The 19,231-nt window shown below is 31.2% G+C and overlaps 2 protein-coding genes across 8 annotated transcripts in view; one reads left to right on the top strand and one right to left on the bottom strand.

Annotated features, from left to right (window-relative positions):
• The window catches only part of LOC129918434 (unconventional myosin-XV), a 261,312-nt gene extending 259,716 nt beyond the window's left edge, over window positions 1-1,596 (top strand). For all 5 annotated transcript variants that reach the window (XM_055998956.1, XM_055998958.1, XM_055998957.1 and 2 more), the window contains one exon: window positions 57-1,596. In XM_055998956.1, coding sequence (XP_055854931.1) covers window positions 57-218 — 162 coding nt within the window. In that variant the 3' untranslated portion in view covers window positions 219-1,596. The remainder of the gene's footprint in view (window positions 1-56) is intronic.
• LOC129918438 (YLP motif-containing protein 1-like) overlaps window positions 1-19,231 on the bottom strand; it is a 239,962-nt gene that overhangs the window by 151,350 nt on the left and 69,381 nt on the right. The gene's annotated exons all lie outside the window — the stretch shown is intronic.

Below are 19,231 nucleotides of genomic sequence, written 5' to 3'. Positions count from 1 at the left end.
GTCATTAATAGTTGTTGAGTAAAATTCCAGGATTTAAATGTATGTTTGCTTTTTAGGTTCGTTCTGAAGACGGTGCACTCTTCCTGGATATGAAAGTTGGCAACCTGATGCAACAGCGTGTTATAAGAGTTCAAACAGAACAAGCACATGAAATATCCAGACTTGTTCGGCAGTACATTACAATGGCACAAATCAGCCAACGAGAAAAGATTAATTAAAGGCAGTTTCTTGAATTCTTAGCTCAATTTACATAACACTGCAGTATATAAACATATAATTGTATAAAATAATATATTTCGTTGATAGCTTATAAAGCTTATAATGTTACCTGGTCGACGTAAATGGTCAACGCTTTGATTCTCTGATGTAGAAATGACTTCAAAATCTTTTTTAATGTAGTCATGTCGAATGACCGTCAAGGAAAAGTTCTGAGCATGGTACCGAGTCTGTTCCCAACTTCCGAAATTGTTCTTATTATCGTAGAAGATAGCGCTCACGATCACGCGTGAGTATTTCTCCACCCTGACAAATTTAATTCCATAGTCCTTGGGCAGAAACATGAGCTATGTCAGCTGAAAAGTTCATGTTAGATAAATAATTAAAAGAAAAAAAAAAAAAACAAATCTGATTGGGGTTATTGTTTAATTGAATCTCGTTTACTTGTGTTTTGCATTCAAAAAGTGTTTTTATTTATCAAATCAAACTAAAATATAAAATTGTGATTTACAATGGTAGGTATTTAACTTGTTCCGGAATCTTTTTAATCTTTGCAGCAGTCTTTCGTAGTTTTGTTTCCTTAGAGAATTCTCTCCCAACTCTCAAAAATTTGACAGACTTATTAATTTGTGCACTTAGCACAAAAAGTGTGGAACAGACCTGATGTTTTTGGTAACGTCAGAGATTCAACGCATTGACCAATTTCATTGACCGTCTAATTTATAACTTAAGAATAGCCCTGTTCCTTTCGGAGGTGGTAAAGTACTACTAGTAGTTTACTAGCGATTTTCAATGGAACGCACTTTTAACGAATTCAATACAAATGGTATCTACTCGGGAAGGAGAGCATGAGTAGATGATAGTACTAGATTAACCAAAACATCTACTAGTAGTAAACTACCACCTCCAATGGAACAGGCTAATATCTTCAATCAATATTTTTTCTTCTCTCAGTCGTTAAAAAAAAGAAACAGTTTTGCGCGTGAGAAAAAAAACAAACATTTTTTTGTTTAGGTATAATGGATCTTGGTTAATTAAGTTAAAAATAATGCCTTTTGTTTTGTTGAATTTAAACCAATGCCATATTCAAAATTAAACGCAATATTTATTGAAAATTCTCACTTTTTTTTCTACCTAAAAAAAAAATTAATCAAAAAATTAAATATTGAATGAAATGTTAGCATTTTGATTTAAAATACAATTCTGTACTACTTTTAGATGAATAATTTTGTATGTGTTTAAACACATATACAAACATATAAGTAAATATATATTCAATGTTTAATTTATGTTACCTTTTATATTATGTTATTGATTTCAAACAAGAACTTGTTATTCTTGAAATACAATTCAAATATTTTATACAATAATTAAAAATAATTGTTTCATTGGAATTTCATAATACACTACACATATTACGTATTCTCATCCATTTTTTCTAGACCGAGAGCCGATTTTAGGAGTGGATAATTCAAAACCTTGGCAAAAGATTCACGGAGCCATAGTATGGCTGCAGAAGTGTCAACATACGTAATTGGAGACGGATAAGCAGTTAGAAAGCTTAAGAAGATATCTGGAGAGGCAGTCAGAAAGCGTTATGATTAGGGCGGAGGGGGATCTTTAACATAAGATAAATACAAGAGAGTGGGGCGTGGGGGATATAGATAGGTACAGTGCCAGTTCTTTTTTTTAAATTTAAATGTTTCCATATAAAAAAAAGATGATCTCACGCTTAAATTAAGTGGGAGATCATCTTATTTGCGCATTCAAGAAATTAATGTGATTTGTCACCTTAATTTAAGACGGAAGTTATCTTAGCAAAAAACCATGCAGAAATCCGCTTAATTTATAATGTGCTAGTCAGATTTCCGATAACCTTTTATTTTTCAACACCTAAAAGAACCTTACCACCAGCCCATCACTATCTTCATTTTTTTAATCACCGTAACTTTTTTTTGCATTATAAGAACAACAAAATAAACTACCGCTAGCCCAGTCGAATTAAACATTTCAAATGGAAAAAATTAGATCGTGCAATTTTTTTTCATAGGACGATAGAGGGGATCACTGAGAGCTTAAAACCAGTTTTTCGGGAAAATCGACCTTGTGCTTAAGCCGCCATCTTGGATTAAAGGTAAAACACGTTTTAGTGAATAACTTGTCCATTTTTGATTTTTGACAAAAATTATATATATAAAACTTGTAGAAAATTTTATTTTCTATAACTTTTGTCTTAATAAATTTTTCTATATGACCCATATTTTTCGAGTTAATTTTAAAAAAACTATACCTCTACTCAGCTCAAACTTTATACCCGCTTTGATTATAGATTTTAAGATCAACGCAATATGGGAGTGTTTTTATATGTTTTTGGGGATGATAAATCTAGCTGCAATGTTAGTTTTTGCAAATTCTTGAAATTTTATAAACAAAAGGAACTATCTCAAAATCGGTAAGTGTTGTTTTAAACAAAATTAGTAAATCTTATAATTTATGTCTAGCAAGACAATTAAGTCTTTGAATTTTTCAAATCGGTTCATTAATGCCTGAGATATTAGTCCAAGATCCCAGAGCCGCCAGACATTGGGTGTTTTCATAAACGTCGGAAATCTGCGTCAGTCCAATCGTCTTTCTGCTTTGCTGCATTAATGAACACACCACTTCTGCAGAATGTTTGCAGGCCTGCGTTAGTACAATTTTCAGCAGTCACTGAGTGTTCATAAACGTCAGAAAAAAAATATAAAAAAATTACCACAGAATGAGTTTTGTTTAGGCAAAAAAATATTTCTTGTTCAGTTCCCGAAAATATTGTTTTTAATAACACGAAAAATTTGTAAACCGTGTTACATTAGGGTGGCTAAAAAAAAAAATACTTTCTTCTAAAAAAAAAAAATAATAAAAACACCGAGTAGTTCACATTTAAAACAAATTATCTATGGAAAAAATATTTTTAATTAGGGTGTTCAAGAAAGTTTTTTTATGCGTTTGAAAAAAAAAATGATTTTTAGTGCACAGAAAGGTAGTTAAGTGCATTTTTGATATAGTAATATTAAATTCATGCTGAATTAATTAAATTGGATTTGGTTGAATTCCAAGCGTAAATGTTAAATATACCATTTTTCTGAGCCCCCTAATTCGAAAATACCTACCCCAATTTTACATTTTATTTCATAAACCATGTTTTACAAACTTTCTCTGCAGTGAAAAATAATTTCCCTAATGGAATTTTTTTTTTTTCTTCGATAATTTGGTCAAAACAATATCCACGTTGATTTTTTTTGGAATTCTTCAAGCAACTGTAGAAAGATAACATTTTTTAGAGCCACCCTAATACGAAAAAAATTAATATAAACTCATTACCTCAAAAAACACGATTTCGAAATTTTCTGTGTCATTAAAATTTAAATTTTTTGAAAAATGAAAAAAGAGACATTTTTTGCACCACCATAATTAATATGTGTGCTTTCTTAATTTTTTTTAAACAATATTTACATTTATTAACAAAAAAAAAAATAAAATCAAGAGTCAAATAAATTTCTCCTTGAGTTCTGCAGCAATAAAATTTTGGCTGCGCAATCTGCCCGATGTTGACGACATACTGACGTTTATGAACAGCAAAACTGCAGTTGGACTAAGTTAGTCCGATCGCAGATCTGAGTTTATGAACACGACTAAAGCAGGCCTAAGTTAGGCAGACGTTTATGAAAACACCCATTACTTATTTTCTAAAGAAAAAAATTTATGGAATTACGTAGTGCTAGGACATACTATTAGTGTATGGATACTGGCTATCTTGTGCCGACGGCCATTTTACCGGTAACAGGTGCTAAAGGTACGAAAAATACGTACTTACTTTTCTTATTTTCTCAAGGCTGATTTTTATATATGATACTCGGGGAACTAATTCAATAATTTTTGTAAGCTGCCAGACCCATCGGATGGGCCTTACACCTTGCCAGACACGCATAATAGGAAACAGGAAAGTTAGATTTTATTATATGGAGAGGTCTGGGAAAAAATTAATAAAACATTTTGACTTCAGGACTCGAAAGAGTATCAAGACACGCGTCGAAAACCACATTTTGCACAATCGCATCTAGAGTCATTTGGCCGCCATTTTGTTTTTTTTTAATAAAAATTGCAATTTTTCACATAACTCACGTATTTTTGAATCTACAGAAAAAAAATGTATCGCAAACTTGAAGATAATTTAATTTACTACAATATATGTTAAATTACTTTTTTCGATTATACCTTCGGTTTAAGAGTTAGGGTGTTTTTTTTTTGAAACCATATTTTCGTCATATCTCTTTTATTTGAGCTTTTTTGAAAATTTATTTGGAGTAAAAGTTCCAGTTATTACATTAACGGTTTTTCGATTTGACAGACCGTTTTTGGTCTATAGGAAAAAAACTTCAAAAAGGTTGCAATTTTTTAATATAGGAAAAAGGTTCTAGTACAGGGTAATTTGCATTAAATGTAACAACAACCTAGGCGTGTAGGTTGCACTCAGACAAGAACAAAATCGTATAACTAACACTGCCAGACCCATTTCGACAGCTATTTTTTTTTGCCAGACACCTTAAAGCTTTAAGCTTTAGTTTAACTTTACTTTTTTTTTCTTTAAATACTGTTTAAACATAAATTTTCCAAATATATGTATAATGAAAAACACTTTTTTAACTTAACAACTTAACTTTGTTCATCATTTTCATTATGAGTTCAAAGGTAGGTGGTATAATATTTTTAATAATGTGGTAAGCATAAACATTTTACTTCAATACTACGGAAGATCCATTAGATTATTAATATAACAAATCTAACGAAACTTTGTTATAAAACTCCTTTACAAACATGCTCACGCTGGCGCTGATACACATAGGGAGCATTTGTTCGTGTCTGGCAAGGTGTCAGGCCCATCCGATGGTCTGGCAGCTTACAAAAATTTATTGAATTAGTTCCCTGAGTACAATATATAAAAATGAAGCTTGAGAAAAAAAAGTAAAGTTCAACTATTTTTTTCAAAGCTTTAAGGTGTCTGGCAAAAAAAATAGCTGTCGAAATGGGTCTAGCAGTGTTAGTTATACGATTTTGTTCTTGTCTGAGTGCAACCTACACGCCTAGGTTGTTGTTACATCTAATGCAAATTACCCTGTACTAGAACCTTTTTCCTATATTAAAAAATTGCAACCTTTTTGAAGTTTTTTCCTATAGACCAAAAACGGTCTGTCAAATCGAAAAACCGTTAATGTAATAACTGAAGGTAATAAAAAGATCTACAACTTTTACTCCAAATAAATTTTCAAAAAAGCTCAAATAAAAGAGATATGACGAAAATATGGTTTCAAAAAAAAAACACCCTAACTCTTAAACCGAAGGTATAATCGAAAAAAGTAATTTAACATATATTGTAGTAAATTAAATTATCTTCAAGTTTGCGATACATTTTTTTTCTGTAGATTCAAAAATACGTGAGTTATGTGAAAAATTGCAATTTTTATTAAAAAAACAAAATGGCGGCCAAATGACTCTAGATGCGATTGTGCAAAATATGGTTTTCGACGCGTGTCTTGATACTCTTTCGAGTCATGAAGTCAAAATGTTTTATTAATTTTTTCCCAGACCTCCATATAATAAAATCTAACTTTCCTGTTTCCTATTATGCGTGTCTGGCAAGGTGTTAGGCCCATCCGATGGGTCTGGCAGCTTACAAAAATTATTGAATTAGTTCCCCGAGTATCATATATAAAAATCAGCCTTGAGAAAATAAGAAAAGTAAGTACGTATTTTTCGTACCTTTAGCACCTGTTACCGGTAAAATGGCCGTCGGCACAAGATAGCCAGTATCCATACACTAATAGTATGTCCTAGCACTACGTAATTCCATAAATTTTTTTCTTTAGAAAATAAGTAATGTCTGGCGGCTCTGGGATCTTGCTCTATGTTATAATAATGAAAATTATATATATTTAAAAAATTACAAACAAAACAAATCTTTATTAAATGAATGATAAAATAAGAATGAACAAATTATTATATATTTTTCACAAATAATGAAATCGAATTCTACGATTTGTTTTTATAGAACTGAGTGTTTATTGAAACAAGTTAATTCTATAACATCCCCTTTTTTTTTCTTTAACGAGCAATCGTAGTCCTATAGTTTTTTTGGTGGTCTGGTATTACGTTTTGGTCTCGATATAGAAAATTCATCTGGTGTTTGATTATTCTGGTTATTGGGTAAATCCGTTTCGAATGTCTGTTGTACTCCAGGCGTTGTAGCTTCTGCTGACAGTTCCTCTATTGTAGGCATTGTACACGGAGAAAAAATAAGGTATGAACCACCTTATTTCTGGTATATTTAACTTTAATGTAAAGTTCAAATAGGGATGACTCCCCAATAAAATGGAATTTACCTTACTTTTCTAGTAAATTTATAGCTTATGATTAACTTTACAGTAAAGCCTTTTTTTGTATGAATTTCTAATAGAAATTACTAGAAAGTTAGGTACATATTTTACCTTACTATAAGGCTGAAAATACTGTTTTTTAAAGTAAATTGAACTTCTCTATGGAAGGTATATAATTTAGTTACAGATTGGATCAAATAAAGTCAATTTCATTTTTATTGATGACATTTTTCTAAATAAAATTGTATGCATTTATCTTACAAAAATTAAAATAAAAAAGGTGATTTTTGTAATTATTGAAAAGCATAACTATGTAACACGTACTTAATCCTCAAAGCTATTTAGAACTAAGTAACGTATGACCCTGTTATGTTTTTCAATAATTACATAAATTACCTAGTTTATTATAATTTTTGTAAGGTGCAAACAAACAATTTTATTTAGAGCCGATTTTTCAATCTTCTAATAAACAGTCAGTTAATTGTTCGACGAATAAAGTTATTAGGCTCATAAACAATCAGATAACAAAATTGAATTTTTCAATTAAAAAAACTCTATTTTACAGAATAACAAAAAAAATGTCAAATTCAAAAATATTCAAAATTAAACGTCATGTTTGTTCATAATTAATTTTGTTTTCTTGTGTTCCCTTATATTTTTAAACGTGGTCTTTAATTTAGTGGTCTTTCAATTTGTGAAAAAAAGCATCTTAATAATTTATAATCTCAAAAAAATCCATTTCATTAATATTTTCTTTAAAACAGCTTTGACAATTGACACACTATTTTTGTTGAGATTATTCCTTCGAATAATTTTTATTCGTCTCTGAAAGAAGCAGATAGATTTATTCCTATAATAAATGTTTTATTAAAGGAATAAGCTATATCCGGCTGTTGAAAAATTGATTTTTTCTCTATTTGAGGAATAAGTGCTAACTGACTGTTTAACTGACTATTGAAAAATTGGCCCTTAGGAAAATATCATCAATAAAAATGGAATTGACTTTATTTGATCCAATTTTTTTCTAATTCTTAATGAATTAATTAGATTGAATGATGTTAATGCATATATGGATACATATATTATTCTAACATAAGAAAAAAAAATTGCTATCCGTAATTACGGAGCAAATAACAACGAATAAAAGAACACAAAAAGTAATGAACACATTTCACTTTCAAAAGAAAAACACAAATGAGAAAAGAATTTTTTTAGATTTTATTTCTTTATTGATTATTCCGCACCCGGACACCTAAAAGCTTTGACAAAAAAAAATTTCCAAAACACATGGAAGACAAAATGGAAGACTTTTCAATGACAGCAATTAAGAGTTATTACTATGTATAGGGAAAATTCCTAGAACTAGGTAATATTATTACCTTAGTGTAAGGTAAAACTTATTCATAGAATAGTTAAATTTGTAAAATATGTTTTACTAGAATCTTAAAGTGAAAAGAGTCATACACTTTTTTGGATGAAGGTTTATTTTACTCTACGTAAAGAAAATATTGCTACTCGTAAGGTATATACTACTTTATTTTGTTCACCATAATTTTCTTGTAAAAATTACTTTACGGAGCCAAGAAATGTTCAATACGTAAGGTAAATTTTACTTAAAATCTAGGGCTTTTTACTTTAATTTCCTTACTAGTCATATGGAGTATAAAATACTAGATTAATTTTTCTCCGTGTATCTTCTGTTGGCAGTTCATGTACTTCAGGTTGCTGATGTAATTGTTGGTCGTTAAAATCACTTCGATAAAATTGATAACTATTTTTGTGGGGTGTTGATTTTAAAATTTTTCTTATGTGAATCGTATTGCGTTTATATTTCTTCGCACCAACTTTGACTATAACTGTTCTATCAGATAATATTTCCACTACATAACCTTTTTTCCATTCTTCATCTGGTTTCAGTTTGATAAATACTTCATCGCCAATAATAACTGCATTTCGAGTTCTTGTCCCTTTATCGAAATATTTTTTACTTATTAAACGTTGATGTCGAATGCTTTGCGGTACGTTTTCTATGATCTGTTGTTTTGTATTAATGTTAGGTATACCACAACGTAACCATCGGCATAAAAACCTTTTTGATGGACTTGATCCTATTTTGTTTGGTGTATTTCTCCAAATTAATAATGATTTATAGAAATCTGTGCTTGTTGACAAGGCTTTCTTTAAAAGCTGTTTTGCAATTTTCACTGCTGATTCTGCTTTTCCGTTTCCTTGTTGATGGTATGGACTTGAAGTTTCATGCTTGAATTCCCAGTCTTGAGAAAATTGTTTAAATTCTTCGCTTGTGCTACTGTCAGTTATGACTTTGAGCGGAATTCCATACCTACTAAAATTTTTTCTGCACACATATATTGTTGTTTTAGCTGACATGTTATCTAAAATATCAATTTCAAAAAAATCGGAATAATGATCCACAGTGTTTAAAAAATTCGTTCTGCGCTCATTTATCATCATTTCAAAAACATCCATGGATACAATTACAAATGGTGCATTGGGAATATCCGGAATTTTAAGTGGTTCTCTTTGTTGATTTCGTGCATACAGGTTACATGTTTCACAATTTTGTATAATATGTTTTATGTCTTCTGTTATCCCTATCCAGTAAACCGTTTCCCTAGCTAATTTTAATGTGGCTTCTATACCCATATGTGGTTCATGTAATCTTTCTAAAATGTCTTTTCTTATTTTGTGTGGTATAACTACTCTGTCGCCTTTCAATATTAAATAATTGTTTATAACTAATTCGTCTCTAATTTTCCAGTATGATTTTATGCTATCATCAAGATCATCTTTATTTTCTGGCCAGCCTTGCTTAATTGTTGCTGCTAAAATCTGTAATGTTGCATCTTCATTAGTAGCTTTTCTTACCTTAGATAAAGTTTCATCGCTTATTGGCTTTCCCTCAATGTCATTGCAATCTTCTAGCTCTTTTAGTTCTTCTTCAATCTGATACACTTCTAAGGATTTCTCTTCATCTTTTTCATCTACAGGTGCTCTTGATAAAGTGTCCGCTATAAACATTTCTTTTCCTTTTTTGTAACTCAATATGAACTTATATCTTTGAAGAAGCAATATCATACACTGAAGTCTCTTTGGTGTTTTTAGTAAAGGTTTCTTGAAAATGTTGATTAATGGTTCTATAAAAACAAATCTTTATTAAATGAATGATAAAATTAGAATGAACAAATTATTATATATTTTTCACAAATAATGAAATCGAATTCTACGATTTGTTTTTATAGAACTGAGTGTTTATTGAAACAAGTTAATTCTATAACACTCTATATGACCAATTGTTTATAACTCACTCTCTTTTAAGCTTTTATTATAAACAATTGGTCATATCTCAGGCATTAATGAACCGATTTGAAAAATTCAAAGACTTAATTGTCTTGCTAGACATCAATTATAATATTAACTAATTTTGTTTAAAACGACACTTACCGATTTTGAGATAGTTCCTTTTTTTTTATAAAATTTCAGGAATTTGCAAAAACTAACATTGCAGCTAGATTTATCATCCCCAAAAACATATAAAAACACTCCCATATTGCGTTGATCTTAAAATCTATAAACAAAGCGGGTATAAAGTTTAAGCTGAGTAGGGGTATAGTTTTTTCAAATTAACTCGAAAAATATGGGTCATATAGAAAAATTTATTAAGACAAAAGTTATAGAAAATAAAATTTTCTACAAGTTTTACATATATAATTTTTGTCAAAAATCAAAAATTTACGAGTTATTCACTAAAACGTGTTTTACCTTTAATCCAAGATGGCGGCTTAAGCACAAGGTCGATTTTCCCGAAAAACTGGTTTTAAGCTCTCAATGATCCCCTCTATCATCCTATGAAAAAAATTGCACGATCTAATTTTTTCCATTTCAGCTTAATTTTTTGTACCTCCCGACTGGGCTAAGTAACATTATTTGTAATGTGCACCTCCCATCTAACCAAACGTATTCTTTTCTTATATGCATTAGCCCAGTCGGGGTGTACAAAAAATTTAGGTAGAGGGGATCACTGAGAGCTTAAAACCAGTTTTTCGGGAAAATCGACCTTGAGCCAAAGCCGCCATCTTGGATTATAGGTAAAACACGTTTTAGTGAATAAATCGGCCATTTTATATTTAAATATTATAATTGATGCTTAGCAAGACAATTAAGTCCTTTAATTTTTCAAATCGGTTCATTAATGCCTGAGATATGACCAATTGTTTATAACTCACTCTCATTTTTAATCTTTTATTATAAACAATTGGTCATATCTCAGGCATTAATGAACCGATTTGAAAAATTCAAAGACTTAATTGTCTTGCTAGACATCAATTATAATATTTACTCATTTTGTTTAAAATGACACCGATTTTGAGATAGTTCCTTTTGTTTATAAAATTTCAGGAATTTGCAAAAATTAACATTGCAGCTAGATTTCTCATCCCCAAAAACATATAAGAACACTCCCATATTGCCTTGATCTTAAAATCTATAATCAAAGCGGGTATAAAGTAAGCTGAGTAGGGGTATACTTTTTTCAAATTAACTCGAAAAATAAAGGTCATATTGAAAAATTTATTAAGATAAAAGCTATTAGTTCAGGGAAATTAGTCAAAATATGGGCATGAAATCGCATTTTTCGGGGGACAAAAAGTCAATTTGTTGGGATGATTGGAGGTTGGGAGCAGCCGCCATCTTGGAAAAGAGATTGGTATCGTTTTTATTGAATAGCTCCATTGTTATTCATTTTAACAAAAAATGACAAAGGTAAGACTTATTAACAATAAATTAATCTAAAAAATGATATACAAAACAATTTCGTGAGTTGATTCAATAAAATTTTATAGTTGGTTAAAGTGTGGGTTTGTGTCGCAAGGTTGGGGCTACATGACATTTTTTCATATATCTGTAGAACTTTTGATTTGTCTAGGTAATACTTCAAGAATGAATTATAGTACTTATAATTATCTTTAAAATGAGCCCACAATTTATTGTAACCATCATATTGTAGAAGTAATCTAACTTCGAAATTCTCTATGTACTAGTCAAAAGTGAGAAAAAAGCAAGTTTTTTGCTAATAGGCCTAGCAAATTTTGGGAGTATAACCAAAATATAAGTACGTAGTTTTGTACCCATGCTCGTCTTAATATCGAATTCAAAGGTCTGACAACTCTAATTTTGTGGTTTATACAGTTTTCGGGGGGGTTTAATGACGTAAGTTTTCCAGTTAATATGAATGAGCTAAATTTACATTATTTCAAAATATAAATACAAAAACTGATGCTCTGTCATTTTTCCTAAATTTTCCTAAATCTGGTCGGATTCACGTCGGAGCCGATTCGGACCGAGGTCGGACTCGTTTGTTTGAAGGGCGTTTCCTTACGTTTGTCAAAAAAAGCGATAGCAGGAAAAGCGTCGTTGTGAGAGGTTACACAGATTTCGTATGGTTGAACTTTTGACAGTTGTAAAAATCGACGGCAAAGCGTGATTGTGTTTCTGCTTTTAATGTTACTTTTATTGCAATTTCTTTACAAATAAACAATATAAGTTCACAATTCATAAAATCGGAGGAGAAAGGAACACACAAACACAAATCAAAAAAAAAAAAAAAACTGGAAAGAAAAAAAAAAAGAACTGAAACATTCATTATGAAAGGCTTTGATAATTTTATAAAGCCGTATAAAAAAAAAACAAAGCTTTCATTCGTTTTCCCCTTGACGAGGAAAAAAAAGAAAGGTATGTAATGCCCTAGTAAAGCCTCTCCAGAGTTTTTTTTTAGTGCTTCCTATTTTTTACAGGAAACATCATATCTCCGCTCTTGAACTGGACACAGATCCATCCAATGTCCTGGACTGGACACAGATCCATACATCGCCACAAACTAGACACAGATCCATCCAACGCAAGAACAACCAACGGGACCATTGTCCGTCCATACCGGATTAACTTAAAATAAATTCAGATGAGGATAACGTCCAAATCAGGCAACATCAATCTTCATCATCATCATCGAATTTGTGGTACAAAATACCCGGCCCACAAAAACTAAAGGGGCATAAATTAAATACAGAACGAAAGAAAATGACCTCTAGAAGTGTAGAATGTATTCTTTCTTTAGTTGTTTTTTAACCGAAATACTTAAATTAAATCAATAAAAATTCGATATTAAAAAAAAAAAAAAACAACTGGAATATCTGTTGGAAAATTTCCAATCGACTGGAAAGAAATGTCATTCATGAATGAATGAAAGCATTCAGCGAAAATCAAAAAAACATAAGGGTAATTTCACATTGGTGCGTTGCATGGTATAAAAAGACAAGGTATGATCATTAGAGCCGCCATCTTACAAAATGGGGTAATAAGGTTTTGACGTTTAAATTTGGCAAAGTCAAAAGCAACAACAATTTCCAAGACAAATTTGTTTACAACAACAATTTCAATGGGCAGCTGTCAAAACCTTAAGAAGCCATTTTTAAGTTTTGACAGTTCTCGATACAGAGTTTTTTCTAATGATCATACCTTCTCTTTTTATACCATGGGTGCGTTGTTTTATGATCGCATGTTAACTATGGTTAACTTTCATTGTTTAGTAATCTAAGTTTTAGTTATCTAAGTTTAGAAGTAAGATGTTTGTTTTATTGCCACGAATTTTGTTGTTAAAATATGATTCTATTAAAATCGAGTCTATTACTAAGGCCCAATCTTTTATAAACACTTTTGATTATAAAAAAGGTAACCTATACCAAAGGTTGTACCATACATTTTTGCTTTGCAGTATTTTTATATAAAATCACTCAAAATCTGAATAATGAAACCAATGAAATCTATCTTCGTCCTTTTTTCTCTTGAAAGAACACTTTTAGAAGTTTACATTTTTGCCCTAATATTTTGTGGAACACCAAATGCCCCATGACAAAGCGTTTTTCTTATGAGGTTCAGGGAAAACTAACAAAAGCGTCTTTTTTGTTCCTTATCTACAGGGATAGGATTTTGTGGAGTTTGCCTTTTTTTCTTGCTCAATCGTACGACACTATGGATTAAAAATTAACACGTTTTACGTCCCCCTCGTGCCAAATATTTGTATTTTATTTTGCCTTTTCTTTCGTTATTGCCTTTTTTTGCCTTTTCTCTTGTATTGCCTTTTTTGCCTTTTTTATGTATCAGGTTCAAAAGCTAACTTACTCAATTTACAAAATTCGATTGGAGAAGTTTTCCAGATTTTGACAATCAAGAGAGATTTGGAAGCCGCAACGGGGCAGTCGCAAAAGATGTTGTTGAGAAGTACAAATCAGTTTTTTTTTTTTGGGGCAATAAAGAACTTGAGAGAGTTGAACAAGTAAATTGAGTAATAAATGGGGGCACAAATCAAGAGCTCCCGGTAAATGTTGAAGTGGGTGATGTCGAGTGCCTTAATCAATTAATTTAATCTTTAAAGCACTTTTATGCCGACTTTTCACGATTCGATTTAAGCCGCGCGATATATCGCACGACTTGCAGCTTACGTTCACACGAGTTGAAAAGCTTCGCTGCACGTCAAAAATCGACTCGTGAAAAGTCCCCATTAAGGAACAATCGCAGGCGCTTGTTACCTGAAAATTTAAAAAAACTACAATTAATTTTTATGTTACATTCTTTCTCTCAATAAATGCCTTTTTAAGCCTCTTTGGGAGTTTTATTTTGCCTTTTTTTAAGTTTTTAGGTCCACAAGATCCTATCCCTGCTTATCTACAATGACCTAAAAAGTGAAAAAGTGGGAACTTTACAAAAAACAAGCTTTCTGTATCATTATTTTTGATTTTAAGGTAAGAAAAACTGTCATGAGTTTGAAAATGTTTACTTTTTTTCTGGCTAGCGTAATTTTTTTGTAAAAAAAAGTTAACAAATTGTTTTTCCGTTCGCAAAATTTGAAAAAATTATGCAGAAAGCTTAGTTTTTTGTTGCAAAAACAATTTTTGTAGTTTATTCCAAAAACAAATAGCGCTGGAAAAAAACAAAAAAAATTAATTTTGTTAATTTACCACTTTTTCATTTTTTAGGTCATTGTAGTTATGGCTTTAACATAAAAAAAAACGTTGTCGTGCGACGCAGTTGGTGTGGTAAAGCCTTAAAGACTAGTACGCTGCTGAAGCGAAACGAACAATTTTGAAGTCTCCAAAGCCAACAGCGAATATGTTAACAAAAAAATACCAACGGGATTATAGCAAAAAAAAAATTATGAAAATAAAATAAAAAAATTCAAGAAAAAACATCAAAAAATAAGTTTAAAAGCAAAAACAAAACAAATTTAATTTCGTTCAAGATTTCGTTAGCAAATTTTTCAGTTAAGTTAAGGCTTTAAAGGTACATACATAAACTAACCCGGCCACTTTTTGCAAAAAGTCAAAAAGTTATACATTTCAAACTCATTTTGTGACAGTTTGTATGACGACAAAATAAAAACTAATGATGCAAAAAGCTTATTTTTTGGTTTCAAACAAAATTAAAAATAATGTTGCAGAAAGCTCAGCTTTTTGGTTTCAAAAACAATTTTTGTAGTTTTTTCCAAATAGTGCTAGAAAGAAATAAAAAAAATTAATTTTGTTAATTTACCACTTTTTCATTTTTTAGGTCATTGTAGTTATGTGTGCAGTTGGTGTGGTAAAGCCTTAAAGCCTAGTACGCTGCTGAAGCGAAACGAAAAATTTTGAAGTCTCCAAAGCCAACAGCGAATATGTTAACAAAAAAATACCAACGGGATTATAGCAAAATAAAAATTATGAAAATACTGCCACACAGTACCACGGATTACCTTTTTACTACTGTATACTGTGAAGATCAACACCTGAACGCACCTTTAAGAAATGTGAACCTATCTTTAATCTCTAATAAATATCTGCACTCATTCATTAAAATTTTCCTGGAAAACTGAATACCACAAATATCAATCCAACTGGAAGTGCGCCCTCTCCCTTCCGGAAATTTAAACTTCAAGCTAAGACGAGAACATGCAAAGACATTTTCGGGTCGGTTGAAATCTTTGAAGTTAAGCCATAACTACAATGACCTAAAAAGTGAAAAAGTTGGAAATTTACATAAAAGCTTAACTACATTGGCTCAAAAAATGAAAAAGTTAAAAGTAAAAAGTGAACATTTTCAAACGCATTTTTGAAGAGTTTTTTGGACTGAAAAATTAAAACAATGATGCAGGAATCATATTTTTTGGTCTAAAAAACAACTCTTTTTCACAAAACAATTGCGCTAGCCAGACAAAATTTATTTTCACTTTTGTACTTCTTCAAAAAGCGGTGTATGTAGTTAGGCCTTAAGTATTTTTTTAAAAATTCTTTCTATGGCTATTTGATTTCGGAAAAAACTATAAAAGTTGTTTTTCAAACAAAAATTCGGCGTCACTGGCGCCGACTAGATTTTGCTGGTTATTTTTTCCACCGTACAAAATAGAAATGAATTGCACACGATTTTTTTTAAATAATTCACTCTCTTTAAATAATTCACTTATTATTTTATTTCAATAGCTTTTACAGTACCTTGCCATATTATTAGGCCCAAGCGAAAAAAATACAATTTTTTGGTTCAGTTTTTGCTCAGTTTTTAATGTTTTTGTCGAAATATCTTGAATTTTTTTTGTCCCATTTACTTGCACATATCATGTAGATACGGATTGACTTGAAAAAACTCCGGGTGTGAATTCTATAGGGAATGTTTTTTGGAGCCTATCCCCTTTTGTACGTTATTTTTATCAAAAAGTATGAATTCTTTATCTTTTTTCAAGTCGTATCTACATGATATGTGCAAGTAAATGGGACAAAAAAAATTCAAGATATTTCGACAAAAACATTAAAAACTGAGCAAAAACTGAACCAAAAAATTTTATTTTTTTCGCTTGGGCCTAATAATATGGCAAGGTACTGTAGTTTAATAGTTTTAAGTAATTTAAGAAGTTAAATACTTTTTTTTTTAATTTTTTAGATAATTTAACAAAAGAGAAAACGCAGACCTGGATTGCTTGAATGATGACGGTGACAGATGAAAAAAAAAATGAAGTGTGAATAGGGAGGTTCACATTGACTAACTTACCGGACAGACCGATTGTCATTTAAAGCAGAAACACAATCAGACGCGTCATCGCGTTACGTTGAGAAATCCTCAAAGCACTCTTCTGTCACTTTGACTTCGAACAGCTGATTGAAACATAAAATCTGCTGTCAAATAAAAAAAAACACAGTCACCTACAAAATTATTGAGCCAACTCTTTATCTTGATTTAAAAAGTGGAAAAATAAAGAACAATGCATAGACATTTGTTTATTCTTTAATCATATAGTTATAAAAACAAAATCAATCAAAATAAATTGTTTTTTAAACAGAACAAACAATAAAACTCAGTCTACAACATCATTAAATTATTGTTGTTTTTAATACGTAAATTGTTTTTATTTAAAATATCTCGATGTCGTTTTTTTGTGCAAAATCTATATAGAGAAACAAAAAAACACACCTAGTTTTGTAATAATTTATATTTTTTTATTCACATTTGGCTCAATAATTATGTGGGTGACTGTAACTATGTCTGATAAATGTCAGAAAGCGAGCAAAAGTTCAGTCTGGTTGAACTTTTGCTCGCTTTCTTACGTTTCCTTACGTGTGTCAAAAAAAGCGTACGTAGGAAAAGCGTCATTGTGGGAGGTTACACAGATTTCGTATGGTTGAACTTTTGGCAGTTGTCAAAATCGACAGCAAAGCGTGATTGTGTTTCTGCTTTTAGCCTGATGGGCGGATGATATTTTGCGTTCAAACTCATCAGCCAATTTTCTTCAAAACCCATTTTCCAGCTTATTTTTAATGTTTTCTTTGAATCTTCTGTTCTTAAATTAAAGGAAATGGAATATCACTGTCTGCTGGACAGACATATCGTTCAATTGACCAACATGTCCGTCCAACCACCAAAAAATCAAAATTTTCTGAAAACCATCCGGCAAATCGGGCAGGCCGTCGGATGTGTGTTCACATTATCAAAATACCATCCGATCAGACCAAATGGCAGCTGGTCTTTCCGGTAAGTTGGTCAATGTGAACCCCTCTAATGACAAATTTGAGTGGAGTTTGTGGAGGTTGAATGATTGAATGATGGAATTTGAACGAATGGAACATGAAACAGGTTGAATTGAATCGCAAAATGCAAGGTGCAAACACAATACAGGCCGCCTTCTCAGGAGATAATCTTTGTCATGTTGACGTGTCTTAACAAGAAATGTCTTGTCCCTTCAAGCAACCAAGGAAAAAATTTATCTACTTTTTAGTACTTAAAACTTCTTTGAACTACTTTTGCTATCTTGACTATATTGACCTATTATATATAATAGGTCAATGTTCGAAATTTGTGTATTGTTGAGAGACATTTTTTTTATTTTAAATTTTCAGAACATTCACAAAAAAAACACCGCGTATTTTCGTTTGTCCTGTTTCGTTTGTTTTGTGACGTTTAAATTTTGTGCTTTCTGCCACCGCGTTTTGAGATAAAATGAGACCACATTTTGCCCAGCAAAAAAAATGTTATGTTTGTGGATTGGATTGCGGTTGTGATGTTGGGCAGCTGTATGCTCAGTGGAGACTCTGTGTAAGAATGTCAGAGCATGAAGCTGTGGCCCGTTCTTTTATTAAATAAAGTTAACTTTGTTTGTTGTGTCAAAAAAATCGTTGTATTTGTTTTTGTTAGATTTTGTTAGAAAATTTCAACTTTGATTTAGGAAGGACTAATGTCACATTTTGTTGATCTGTCAAAACAAAATTTTTTGAGATCAATTTTATGAATGAATAAACAAGAAAGAATTAATTTGGTACTGAAATAATTCTTTTAAATTGAATTCTAAGCAAATTGAAGCAAAAATATGCATTAAATAATTTCAAATTTGAAAACAAAGAAAACATTCTCTTCTCACATCTTCCCCTCTCATCCTCATTTAGTTGTGTTTGACTTTTGACAGATTAACATTTAGAGTTAACTCGAGTCCAGAAGCTGAGTTGGAAAAAGTAACAATATGTAACTATTTGACACTTCGGGTCCAGGGTCAACCAAGGGAGGTACTGAACCTTGACATATTAAAAGATCATTTATTATTTTTAATCCTTTATTTATTCATAAAACTTAATAATAAACACTATTTTACTTTTACGGCGGTAACTCTGGTGTTTTGTTGAATGCGGCAACTCTGGTCTCTGCTCTTGGCGGTCCTTCTTCCCTGGTTTCGCGTGTAACGCACTGCTTGGTTCTAACCAGTTTTCAACAGAGTGACCTCTGGTTGTTCAAAGGTTTCTAACCGGTTCTTCAACGACTCTTAATCGGTTTAGCTGTAAGGTTTCCCTTAGCTTTTCAACGGTTGTAAACCGGTTGCTCACAGAGTTTCCTCTGGATTTCAACGATTTTTAATCGGTTTAGCTTTAAGGTTTCCCTTAGCTTTTCAACGGGTGTGAACCGGTTGCTCACAGAGTTTTCTCTGGATTTCAACGATTTTTAATCGGTTTAGCTTTAAGGTTTCCCTTAGCTTTTCAACGGTTGTGAACCGGTTGCTTACAGAGTTTCCTCTGGATTTCAACGAT

Source organism: Episyrphus balteatus, chromosome 4 (assembly GCF_945859705.1).
Source record: "Episyrphus balteatus chromosome 4, idEpiBalt1.1, whole genome shotgun sequence".
NCBI lineage: Eukaryota > Metazoa > Arthropoda > Insecta > Diptera > Syrphidae > Episyrphus > Episyrphus balteatus.
Note: the sequence above shows the minus strand (reverse complement) of the source record. Positions and strands in the feature narration are given on the sequence as shown.